Consider the following 13,269-nt stretch of genomic DNA (forward strand, 5'->3'; position numbering starts at 1 on the left):
AGGGGTTGAGTTTGGGCTCATGCTGCACAATGCCCATGTGAAGAACGGCTTCCACCCCCCCGGAGACTGTCCGAAAAAGGCTGGCTGCATCCCCTGTGATGGACTCCTCAATGATACCCGCAGGAAATTTACACAGGAAGCAAGGATACAACAAGGATATCGACAAGAGATGCAGCTGGTAAACAGAACCTGGGACAGGTACCCATGTGATGGAAGCAGCAGTTAATCTATAGATATAATAGTCAGTCCCATGATGCTGGAATGGAGGCAGTGAGAGATTTTACTTTCTTGGGTTCCATGATCACTGCAGATGGTGACAGCAGCCATGAAATTAAAAGACGCCTGCTTCTTGGGAGAAAAGCAATGACAAACCTAGACAGCATCTTAAAAAGCAGAGACATCACCTTGCCAACAAAGGTCCGTATAGTTCAAGCTCTGGTTTTCCCAGTAGTGATGTATGGAAGTGAGAGCTGGACCATAAAGAAGGCTGCTCGCCAAAGAATGGATGCTTTTGAATTCTGGTGCTGGAGGAGACTCTTGAGAGTCCCATGGACTGCAAGACGATCAAACCTATCCATTTTGAAGGAAATCAGCCCTGAGTGCTCACTGGAAGGACAGATCCTGAAGCTGAGGCTCCAAGACTTTGGCCACCTCATGAGAAGAGAAGACTTCCTGGAAAAGACCCTGATGTTGGGAAAGATGGAGGGCACAAGGAGAAGGGGACGACAGAGGACGAGATGGTTGGACAGTGTTCTCAAAGCTACCAGTTTGACCAAACTGTGGGAGGCAGTGGAAGACAGAAGTGCCTGGCGTGCTCTGGTCCAGGGGGTCACGAAGAGGCGGACACGACTAAACGACTAAACAACAAAAATGATGCTGGAAATCTGCAGGGCCCTTTGGGAAGAGGTGGGGTAAAAATAAAAAGACCTACGACAGAGAAATGACACAACTCTTAGAGCCAGATCAGCTGAAATGTGCCTGGGTGCTTTGCAAAAGGAGTATCTGTTCACACATTCTTGGGAATATCCATTAAGCCAGGGGTGTCAATCACATGGTCAGGGATCTCAACAGGCCCTGCCAAGGACTGCCTATCCAATGCCAGATTTAGGGGCAGGTGATCAGTCCGCCTAAATGCAACGTTGCTGCAATCAACATCACTGATATAAATCTCATCTGCGTCAGGCTTAAAATAAGAATAAAGTAGGGCTTTGTGACTTGGCTTTAGCAGTCCGTACGTTTCCTCCTCCAGAAGAATTCAGAGTTGCAAATGAGTGCAATACCCTCCAACAGAAAACCAGCTCATGTTTTACAATAAGCACGAATGATCTTCACGTATACGATGTCTCAGTCTTTCCCCCTTCATATACAGAATCTGTACTTTACATAAAGCTATTCTTAAGCGGGCTGGGTGGGATAATCAATTGTTTTAGGAAGGTAAATGCTGTACTCCAATTTTAAATTCTTGAAATAGCAATTGTTTTGATACTGTCAAGTGTTACTAAATTGCTGGTGACAGAAGTTCCCAGATAAAGCATCTGGTTCTTAATTTTTAAACTGTTTTCAAACTGTAACAAATACTGTATAATCAGCTTTTAAAAAACGGGAATATCAGCATTTTCTTTTATTTCACCAAGTAATTGAGGAAGTTTATTCTATTTGATTTTAAAATTCATTCTCTCCCACCCACCCCTTTTTTCAAGCCAGCTGCCACACTCATTTGCAAAACTTTATAATATAGTTGAGCACCTTAAACTAATTGCTTGCAAATTGCAACTGGTCATCCGCTGAAGGGATCGTGTAACGGAGGGAGGTTTGAAAAGGATGACAACCTCTACAGAGCATGGGGAGAAAGGGGCAACTTATTCAGGCTGGAATTGGGAAAGCTGGAAGGCGAAAACAGAAAAAATGAATAAAAGCAAATGCTAGCAGAGGAATAATGAAATCCTATAAATTCCTCTATGCAGCCTGCTCCCAAGAAACCAAGGGAGACTTATCTATGGGAACAAGAACATGGGATTGGGCTGAAAGTACATTTTCTAATACCGGGAAGCCTCAAATATGTATAATACTTATATGCCACATAATCTGAAGAACCCCTAAAGCACAATAAGGTGGTTATAAAAATAAAAATCTGTACATGCAACGTGATGACCAAATATTGATCAGCTACCGATGTGAAGGCTGAGATGACCACCAAACCCAAAGAATTCATTGACAAGGCAGGAGCACATATCAAAAGCAACAAATTTTGTTTCCATGGTTTAGGTTTTGTTACCTGTTTAGGGAAGTTTTTAATGTTTGATACTTTATCGTGTTTTTACTATTCTGCTGGGAGCTGCCCAGAGTGTCTGGGGAAACCCAGCCAGATGGGTAGGGTGTAAATAATAAAATTATTATTATTATTATTATTATTATTATTATTATTATTATTATTATTATCATCATCATCATCATCATCATGGGATCCCTCCTCTAGCCCAAGCTGTCCAGAAAGAGACCAACAGAATCAGCATTTGTTCGACAGGTGCTGAAGAACCACACTAATGGCCCCATGGCTTTAGGTATCTCCTAGGTCAGGGGTCAGCAAACTTTTTCAGCAGGGGCCGGTCCACTGTCCCTCAGACCTTGTGGAGGGCCGGACTACATTTTAGAGGGGGGAAATGAACGAATTCCTATGCCCCACAAAATAATAATAATAATAATAATAATAATAATAATAATAATAATAATAATAATAATTTATTATTTATACCCCACCCATCTGACTGGGTTTCCCCAGCCACTCTGGGCAGCTTCCAACAAAATATTAAAATACAAAAGACCTTCAAACATTAAAAGCTTCCCTAAACAGGGCTGCCTTCAGATGTCTTCTAAAAGTCTGGTAGTTGTTTTTCTCTTTGACATCTGGTGGGAGGGCTGAAAAAGTTTGCTGACCCCTGCAATAGACCATCAAACATTTCCATCGCTCATAAGAACAATGTGATGTGGCCTTTTTTAGCTGATCAGCAGTTGTAAACAGATGCCCACCAAAACACGGTACCGACGCTGGAACAATGGTCAAAACTGTGTCGAAAATTCTACCTGGATGTCGAGAGCCTTCTGGACTTCCAGCTGTGAGCAGGGCTGCCAAAAGACGCCGCAGAGGCCGAAGGAGCAGACGTTGCCGCCTTCTTCACAATCCTGTAGCGAGTGTTCACCACTTTATTGGCTGTGGGGCTTGCAAGAAGGAAGCTGGAGCCTGGGATTTAAAGAGAGAGGAGGAAGAAATTAACGCAGGCCTGAAGAAACATGTAGAACAAGACTGGGGCCATGGAAAAAAGGATCACCTCTTTGCTGAAATGTATAGATATGAATCCTTATCCACACATACATACAAAATGGAGCACCGTTTAATAAAACAGAGCCCATGGTTATAATATCCCTCAATAGTTTACACTTTTGACTACTTTCCCCAAGTGCAAAATGGTCAGAACTGTGAACCCAGGAAGAGCATTACAGGATCAGGCAGTTCTCACAGCAGCTGAAAGCAAAAATGTTCTCATTTTCCTACAAGTACAGTGGTACTTCTGGATGCGAATGGGATTCGTTCCGGAGCCCCGTTTGCATCCTGAAGCAAACGCAACGCATGTCTCAGCGTGCGCGGGTCGCGATTCACCTGTTGTGCGCATGACGTCACTTTGAGCGTCTGCGCATGCGCGAGTGAGTGGCGAAACCCAGAAGTAACGCGTTCCGTTACTTCCGGGTCGCCACGGAGCACAACCGGAAAATGCTCAACCCGAAGCTACTTCAACCCAAGGTATGACTTTATTACAAGATAGAGCAGGAATTTAAAACCACATTAGAAACATCAGAATATATTCTCTGGCTAATCTATCTCAAATTTTAAATCTGGTAACAAACATTGTGAAAGGGTTTTGAAGAATGGACAGCAAAAGGACAAGGAGGGAACCAACTTTTTTCCTCCACCGGTGGTTTTGATCACAAAGATGCAATCGTACATACCTTGCATAAACTGAACTGATGGTTGTCTTACACTGAGTAAGACCACAGGCCTATCTAACTCAGTATAGTCTAGACTCTAGACCAGCCTTCATGGACCTGGTGTCCTCCAGATATTCTGGACCACAACTCCCATCAGCCCAGCCAGCAAGGATGGGCCTTGTAAACCAATAATATCTGGAGGGCAGCGGGTTGGCAAAGGTTGGTCGAGACTCCAAGGTCTCAGGCAGAAGCCTTTTCCTAGACCTGCCATTTAAGCTGTGCCAGACTTCCCGAAGCTGGTAGACTCCAGCTGTTTTGCACTACAACTCCCACTAGGCTGGGGAAGACAGATATATAGGCTGAACATTTGGAGGAGCATCTTAACAGCTCGAACAATACAGCAGGGAAGCAAGATTCCAGAGGAGGCTGCTTCATTTCTCTCCATGGGAGCGTTCAAAGAAAAGGTTGAACAGGTTTCTATCAGAGGGAAGCTTCAAGCGGGCAGTGGACTAGAAAACCCGTGAAGTTCCCTCTGTGTGCTCACCAGGAGCAGATTGTGAAACCTACAGAACGCTGCCCCGTGTCTCTCCATCCTAACCCGCCCTCTATAATCAAGGCTTCAGCAACCACCGAGGGCTGCTTCTCATCTAAGTCCTTTGTTGCCTGAACTTGAAAAGATTAGCAGAAAGATGCGCCTGCTTCTCTGGAGCTCCAGGCACAGACCTCAGTGGCGTTTTGCCAGCAACTGCTGCCTTCCCCCAAACCAAGCACAACACAGTCAACTTCTGCCAAAGAGAAGCACCCAAACCCAACTCCATCACACCCACAATGACAACAGACCCACTCAGCACCACCTCTCACATCTAAGCCCCGTGTCTCCAAGTGCCACAATATCCCTGAGCTACACTTCTCACTGCAAATTCCCCCATAGCCCCTTGCCCTCCCTCTCTGCCCCCCGATCAGATGAACAGCTTTTGTTCTTCCCTTGTAGCATGTGACTTGGCTCACTTGCCTGAGTCATCTAGAGCAACCAGCTCTGTCCTGCATTTCACTCTGGCACTGTGGCCAGCCTCCTCCCCTGGTCTCTGGGGTGCGGCACATCCAATTGTGTGGGCTTGTCTGTGATTGTGTGGGCCTTCTCCTGTATTGGGGAGCAGGGAATGATGACCTTCTGGCCTTCTCCAAGGAATCCACACTTATAAAACATTGGGGAGCAGTGGGTGCCTAGCCTGCCAGCCTTGAATATTACAAAGGCTTCCTATTTGTGCTGTTGAGTGTCTTTGGACACATTTTGCAGTCATTTAGAAAGAACACCTTTATCCGCGACATCTACACTCCCAAACAGATTTATGTATTTAATCATTTCTACTTTCACAATATTTTGCAATGTGATATACACACCATTTTTCCTGCTGAATGCCCCATGCAATTAACAGCTATATGTTTGATTCTGTTTCTTCCCCTTCTTGATAGCCAGCAATTTTTTTCCACAGCTTTAAGGAATGCATCTAATTGCCTGACTTTTATAACATACAGCTATAACTGCCCAGATAATTAAAGCTGACACTACATGCTGAGACGAAGTCTGCTGGTTTTATAACTGATTTGAAGAGATGACTCTTCCCCCACCCACCCCCCCTTTGGGAATCCTCTAATTAAAATTATTGCAAGGTGGAAAGTGGAAAAAGGAGGCCCATATATATCTTTATCTTTTTTTTCTGAATGTCTTCTGCCTGCCTTGGGAAATGCAACCTTAATATTCCCTACTAGCTAAGTTAGGCAACTTCTAAAAGGCAATCTATCAGGAGTAGCACCAAATGAAAATCCACAGGCGATTGCTATGGGGTGGTCCCCTTCTCTAGAGAAGGGGCCAAAATTTTGCCCAGAGGCAGGTAGCAGACACCATAAGCCTGGTAACACACATTTTCAGGCCTAGTTAAGTAGAACTGTTGTTTTTGTTTAGTCGTGTCCGACTCTTCGTGACCCCCTGGACCAGAGCACGCCAGGCACTCCTGTCTTCCACTGCCTCCCGCAGTTTGGTCAAACTCATGCTGGTAGCTTCGAGAACACTGTCCCACCATCTCGTCCTCTGTCGTCCCCTTCTCCTTGTGCCCTCCATCTTTCCCAACATCAGGGTCTTCTCCAGGGAGTCTTCTCTTCTCATGATGTGGCCAAAGTCTTCGGACCTCAGCTTCAGGATATGTCCTTCCAGTGAGCACTCAGGGCTGATTTCCTTCATAATGGAGAGGTTGGATCTTCTTGCAGTCCATGGGACTCTCAAGAGTAGAATTAGCTAAGAAGAATTAGCTCCTCTCAAACCAGGAGGAATCATCCCTTCTGCATTACCACCAAACTAGGTTCTCTAACAACTCAGCAGAATGACTTGTCTGCTTCACAAACCTTCACTGCTAGGAAGCATCCTTATACCATTGGTCCATCTTGCTCAGTGTTGTCAACACTGACTGGCAACAATGGCTCTCTGGGTCTTCACACAAGGAGTCTTTTTTTCAAAGCCCTACCTGAGAGACGCAGGGATTGAACCCAGGACCTTCCTGCGCGTGAAGCAGATGCTCTCCCCCCGAGCGATGGTGGTGGCCCTTTGCCAATGAGTTGTGTGAATCAAGAGTCACACAAGGCAAGTTGCACCCAGAGCAGCAAAGCTATCTTCTGGACAGAAAAGAAGCAAAGAGAGGCGCAGTAGAACCTCCATGTTCAAATGCAGTGCACCTCTTCCTGACAGATGCCGTGGACAAGCAAAAGAAGACTACTGAAGTATCTGATTGGTCTCTGCTGGAGACAAACTGCTGGATTAGAGGGGCCTTCAGTCTGAACCTACAAGGGAACTCTTATGCTGTGATAAAGAAGGGACTGACAGAGGAAGAGTGAAGGGAGACAGCAAATCTAGACGATCGTGCTATTTTTGCTTCTAGAGTAGGTCTAAAACAGCCTGGAGGATTAAGGTGGGTCTTGGGCATGGAAAGTTGGAAGGCGGCTGATGTAGACAGAGATGGTCTGCTGGAGCTTTGCTCAAAGCTACCATTCAGCAGTTTCACAGTGCTCTCCAAAAAGTTCATCCCATTCACACCCAGTGAAAAGACCCAAGTCCTACTTAGCTCTGCCACTTCCTTCCCAGAGCTGGCAAGTCGTTGCTGCTTCTCTCCTCCAGCCTTGTGACAAAGTCACACTCAAATGAGACCCAGTGAAATCAATGGACATGACGAACTTAAGTCCATTGGCTTCACTGGGACTACATGGAGCAATGACTTGGTTGAGACACCACCCACTGCTTTCCGGGGCAAAATTCTACCATGATACTTCAGTGTAGTGACAAAAGTCTACTAATAGCTGCATTTGTGGCATGTTTGCATATCGCCTTGAGAAATATGTAGAACGCAATAATAAATTAATAAGTAACAGCTACTTGGCTCCCGAGAAAAGAGCATACATTATCAAATGGAGGCTTGCAACCTTGAGCACTAGGAAAAATATGAACAAATATTGGCTCTGAAAGCATTGTGTTTTTTGCGGGGGGGAGTTGTTTGTTATTGTGGTCTGTATTTTTGTGTTTTTATATTGTAAACTGCCCTGTGATCTTCGGATAAAAGGCAGTATAGAAATGTAATAATGATAAATGGACAACAACATTGCAATAGTACATACATACCAGTCTGCATGGATTGGATAACTCCACATTGCAAACCACTTAAGAGATTTTCGTACAATCAGGCAATGTGTGTGTTGCAATTGTGTGTACGTGCACCTCTCTAAATAAATAAATAAAATAGAATTTTGGACTCCCATCGACAAAGCTCCATGCTATGCCAGCATATCCGCTTTCCAGGGTTCCTCACAAGAAGACCTATAGCTATAATTTTACTAAGCCATTGCCAGTAAGGACTAATAAAAGAAGAGTTGCTATAAAGTATATTAAAAGACAAAAAAGGGTACATTAAGGTAATGTTAAGTCTCATAATTCCCACAAAAGGCAGGAAGTTAAAGCTGTAAGTCTGGGCTTAAAAGACCTTCTGTTGCCTTGTAATAAAACACACACTAGCTGAGGGAAAAGGTATATTAATCAACCTTCTGCAATATCTGTCCCCTGTTAATTAAGGATTGTTTGCAAGTGCTTCTGCTCTAACCTACTGCAAGAACGAAAACCAGCTCCCAGAGTAACCTCGGCTGGCAAGAGAGAGTAAACCTGCCCACTCCTGAAGAAAGCAGTCAATTTTTATTTTATTTTGCCACGCCATCCCTCGGGCTCATGGTAGCTTACAATCCAAAAGCATCATATAACATGATGATGTGAAGCAAACATGAAACTGAATCTTGACAGGAGGACGGGCAGGTGCTGCTGATTGACAGGCCATGCTATTAACTGGGAGGGTGTTTTTGGACTCCCATGTGGTCCAGCCCCTTCCCTTGCTCTTCAGGTCCACAGCCAGAGTGTGGAGAGGGATGCATCTCTTGCGAAGATCCGGACACAAAAATCGATGTTTTTGAGCGATTTTTAAGGGAAATTGCCAAAAACGACACTCCAACGATTTCTGCCTGGACACTGTTTCTGACATCTGAATCCTGGCTATGTCTGCGAAATTCAGGATGTATTGCAACCCTTGCATTGTGCTCCGTGAAGGCAGCCCCTTAAAACCACTGAGTGGCGAAACAGCTTCTCTACAGCTGTTACGGCTTCTCCTAACAGAAGCAGGTTGCAATACCCCACTCTAGAACTGCCCTGCCTTCTTTTCTCCCATGCACCATTCAAAGTATGGGGCACGATCTTAAAAGGTTCTAGACTTGAGACACAACCTCCTCCCAGGTGTCCAGTTGCAATTTCAGTGGTAAGCAAAGGAACCCTTCTAGTTTTATCATCACACTACGAAGGAGAGCTATCCTCCAGATCTGAAATTCCCTCCCTTTGGAGAATCACCAAAATCTCAACCTGAACATCCTTTGGACATGTTGTTGAGGATCTTTTTAGCTTTGCACTACTTTCAGAATCAAGCTGGTTATACAGTCTGGCTTTTTGATGGCTGCAATTGAAAGTGGCAGTGTGGGCTGCAGAAGAGCAAACTCACTGCTAGATTAAAGGTAAAAGTAAAGGATCCCTGGGTGGTTAAGTCCAGTCAAAGGTGACTATGGAGTGTGGTGCACATCTCACTTTTCAGGCCCAAGGAGCCAACGTTTGTCCACAGGCATGTTTTCTGAGTCATGTGGCCAGCATGACTAAAGCACTTCTGGCACAACAGGACACTGTGATGAGTGCCAGAGTGCAATGAAGCACCATTTACCTTCCCGCTGCAGTGGTACCTATTTATCTACTTGCACTGGTATGCTTTTGGACTGCTAGGTTGGCAGAAGCTGGTATAGAGCAACAGGAGCTCACCACTGTTGAGCAGATTTGAACCACCAACCTTCCGATCGGCAAGCCCAAGAGCTCAGTGGTTTAGACCACAGTGCCACCCACGTCCCCAAAAACTCATTACTAGAGTGACATCAGCTGCAGACTTGCAGGATTCCCAGAGCTCAATCAGTAAAGTAAATTATTTCAGCAGAATAATAACAAAAATATGTTATTAGTTATCTTGAACCTCCAGTTATTGTATTTTTCGCTCTATAAGCCGAACCAGACCACAAGATGCACCTAGTTTTTGGAGGAGGAAAACAAGAAAAAAAAATTCTGAATCTCAGAAGCCAGAACAGCAAGAGGGATCGCTGTACGGTGAAAGCAGCGATCCCTCTTGCTGTTCTGGCTTCTGGGATAGCTGCGCAGCCTCCATTCGCTCCATAAGACGCACACACATTTCCCCTTACTTTTTAGGAGGAAAAAAGTGAGTCTTATAGAGCAAAAATATACGGTAGATGTCAAAGAAAAGCACAGAGGGAAAGCTGAAAAACTGAGCCAAGAACTTAGACCAGGTCTTGCCAACTTGGTGCCCTCCAGCTGTTTTGGACTGCCAAACGGCTAGAGGGCACCACGTTGCCAAAGGCTGGCTCACAGCAATGCCAGGAATGCTACCAGCTATGTGTGCGCCTCTTTGAACAGTGACCAATTCTCGTTCCTACTTCCCCATCCTTATTTGCTTTGAGAAATTCCCTGGCACTAACTCACTCCACAAAACACACCAGTCACATTCCTCCTGTCAGTCTCCAGGGCATCCCTTCTACAGATCAGCTTCCAATTTAGCTGTCACTCACCAAGCAGCCCATTTTGCTAAAGATCTACATTCCAGCACTCACAAAAGCATCAGGGCAGCCTTTCTCCAGCCCCCTTCTATGCCATCTAGTATTTCGGCAAATCCTGTGCAAAGGGCTTAATTTAGCAACATTTCAGCTGCAGCTCAACGAGCCCATCATTTTATTCTTCCTGGGGAAAACCTTCAAAGGAAACCCTTCTCTCAGTGTTCCTTGCAACATGTCTGCAAGACAAGTTAGATTTATTTATTTTATAATGTGCACCACACTTTTGTGGAAAGCAAACTAAAGTGACCTACTATCTCTCTCTCTCTCTCTCTCTCTATATATATATACACACACACATTTATAATATTTTAAACTCATTGTAACACATCACACCAATAAAATAAACAGTAAAAAGTAACAGAAAATGGCAGCAACCGAGATACCACAAAATATACTGACGTTGAAGACAGAGAGTAGACAGCAAGAGAAATGTGATAAAATGATAGAATGTCCGTACATAAAATCCACCAAGCATGTCCAATCCGTGATTAGATACACATAAAGTAGTTATTTGCAATGAAGCAAATGGGCCAACAGTCATCTGCACAAGACGGGGAGAGCACAGGTGAGTCCTCAATTTCAGCCCCACATTCCAGGCTCTCCTATACTAAAGTTCTCTTGATCGATCTTCTTTGGAAAACCTACAGAGCAGACAAGCCCATTGCCCTGTTGGAGGGCACCACCCCTGTGGAGGGACCACGGAGTCTCCTTCCTTGGAGATTAGAAGCCAGGAAGACACTCACCTGCTCACTTTGCAGAGGACAAGGAAGGGGAGCAGTTCCCCCACAAGCACCAGTGACCCCCAAGAGCCATTGGATCTGGGCATCCCTCCCCCAGGACTGAAGGTCGCACACACAGGATGCCAGAGTTTAGGGCATGATCTTAGGCCATTCCTCATCTCCCAAGGGCCAACCAGGTACAACCTTGAAACCCACTGCCAAAATGTCCAGCTAGTTGCGCACAAGGCTACTTGGGAAGAGAGGGGGTGGCATGAAAGCGCCCTTCCTTAGAGGCAGGCAAGCTCCAAGTCTGAGCTGCTTCACGGTTGAAGCAACATGTATCCCCCAAGTTCCAGCCACCTTGACCTGGGGAAACAGGTAACCAGGTACCACTCCAGGGCAGTTTTTTCAGAGCTATCCTTGCGTAAGAAGCATGTGGGTGGATCAGGCCAACCGCCATCTAGTTCAGCACCCTGATTCCTATAGTGGCCTACCAGATACAGAGGAGAAGCCCATGGCAAGTCACAAAGGCAAGATGCTGGCCATTCATAGATCTCTCCTCTGCCACTCCCAGGAATTTGTCTAATCTCCCTTTTAATGCCGCCTGTGCTACTCGCTGTCACAACATCTTATGTCGGTGAGTTTCATGTGTTAATTATTATACATTATGTGAAAAAGTGCTTGTTTTTATCCACCCTGAGCCTAAAGTCCATCAATTTCATAAAGTAACCCCAATATCAAGGGTTGTGATATCATTTCTCTCTCTCTCATATTTTGCCCCCTTCAGTCATCTTTCCCCCTCTAAGCTAAACAGCAGGCCCTTGGCAGCTGATGGGAATCCCAACCTGAGTACACTTCAGAAGACTCACATGGTCAACTTCAGAAGGTACCTGCAGGCTGTGAATTGAGTGAAGTGAGATAGACAGACAGACGATGATAGATTAGATAGATAGATAGATAGATAGATAGATAGATAGATAGATAGATAGATGATAGATAGATAGATTAAGGTTACCAGATGTCCCTGTTTCCCAGGGACAGTGCTCAGATTTACAAATCAGTCCCCTGACAAAATCCATCTATTTAGTAGGAAGTTGAAAAGTGTCCCTGAATTCATTGAAAAAAAATCTGGTTACCTTAAGATAGATAGATATCCCTATTTTTAACATGGTGTCATCAGCCAATTTATTCGCCCTGAGCCTCTGGAACATGGTGGGGTAAGAGGACCATGAGTAACATCAGAAGGAATCCTGTTCTTCAGGGATGCTTTATGCTGATTTGCCCAATGGGTAATGGTGAAAAACAGCGGGGGGGGGGGGGGGCTCTTCTAGCAAGGCCTCTCTCTCCTTCCCTGCCCAACACTCCAAGCAGCTCCCCTTTTGCACCTCTCCAAGTGGCCATGAGCTCTCTCTCTCTCTTTCTCTTTCTCTTTCTCTCTCTCTCTCTCTCGCTCTCTCCCCGGACCTCCGAAAAATTACTGGTTTGAGGCACCACTGAGCATCTTTTCTGGCTCCCTCCCCCCATTTCCCCAGCCCTTCAGCCTCTGGCCTTTGAACAAGCACCGCTAGTTGCTGCTAATCCATCAGAAACCCAATCAAACACTTCCTCACTCCGTACACCCCTGGGCAGATGTGGAAGCTCCAACCCAGACAGACACAAGCAGAGATCCCACATGATTGAGGTCTTTCAGCCTCCCTTCCTGAAAACAGTGCCTGGTGAAAACTCTATTTGCCAGCGGTAATTGGATGTCGCATTCATCCTGGAGCTCCTCCTCTGACGGAGTCCGGGCATCAGCCCTCAGCATTAACTGCGCTCTGAAAGGGGCTCTCCGAAGCAGGCTCGGTTTTCTATTATTACTTGCTAGCTGAGGGGTTTTGTGTAGATAATCATGTTATTTAGATAGGATGTTGGTTTAATTCCCTTCATTACAGGCTCCCAGGGTTGTAATTTTTTTTCTCCGCATGATGTATTCCCCGTGGCACATTTCACTCAAATCAAACACTTTACGCTTTTATTACAAACAATGCCCCGGCGTCCCGCGTTATCAGCCCGGCACACACATGCACGCTCCTTGCAGAGATCCGGAGGTCAGTTCTAATGACTAATCGATCTCATTAGCTTTCCTAATTAAAAACTTTACTACCGCAATGGAAGACAAACTACAAAGAAACTGCTTGCATCATATTTGAATGGGATATGAGCACCATTTATCAGCCCGCAGCTCACGGCCTGCACACACCCGTGTCCCCGGCGCATTGCTGAGAGGGTGCTTTCACGCCCAGACATGCTTCCTCCCTTGAACAATTTCCTGCCAACCTTGCCGAAGGAG

General features: G+C 45.4%; 1 protein-coding gene across 1 annotated transcript in view; it reads right to left on the reverse strand.

The window, feature by feature from the left end:
* Positions 1 to 13,269, reverse strand: part of ZC3H3 (zinc finger CCCH-type containing 3) — a 271,724-nt gene that overhangs the window by 177,681 nt on the left and 80,774 nt on the right. The window contains exon 4 of the mRNA XM_083516620.1: positions 3,082 to 3,238. Within this exon, the coding sequence (XP_083372746.1) occupies positions 3,082 to 3,238 (157 nt within the window). The remainder of the gene's footprint in view (positions 1 to 3,081; positions 3,239 to 13,269) is intronic.

The sequence above is a fragment of the Podarcis liolepis genome (genome assembly GCF_965112155.1).
Source record: "Podarcis liolepis genome assembly, chromosome: 8".
NCBI lineage: Eukaryota > Metazoa > Chordata > Lepidosauria > Squamata > Lacertidae > Podarcis > Podarcis liolepis.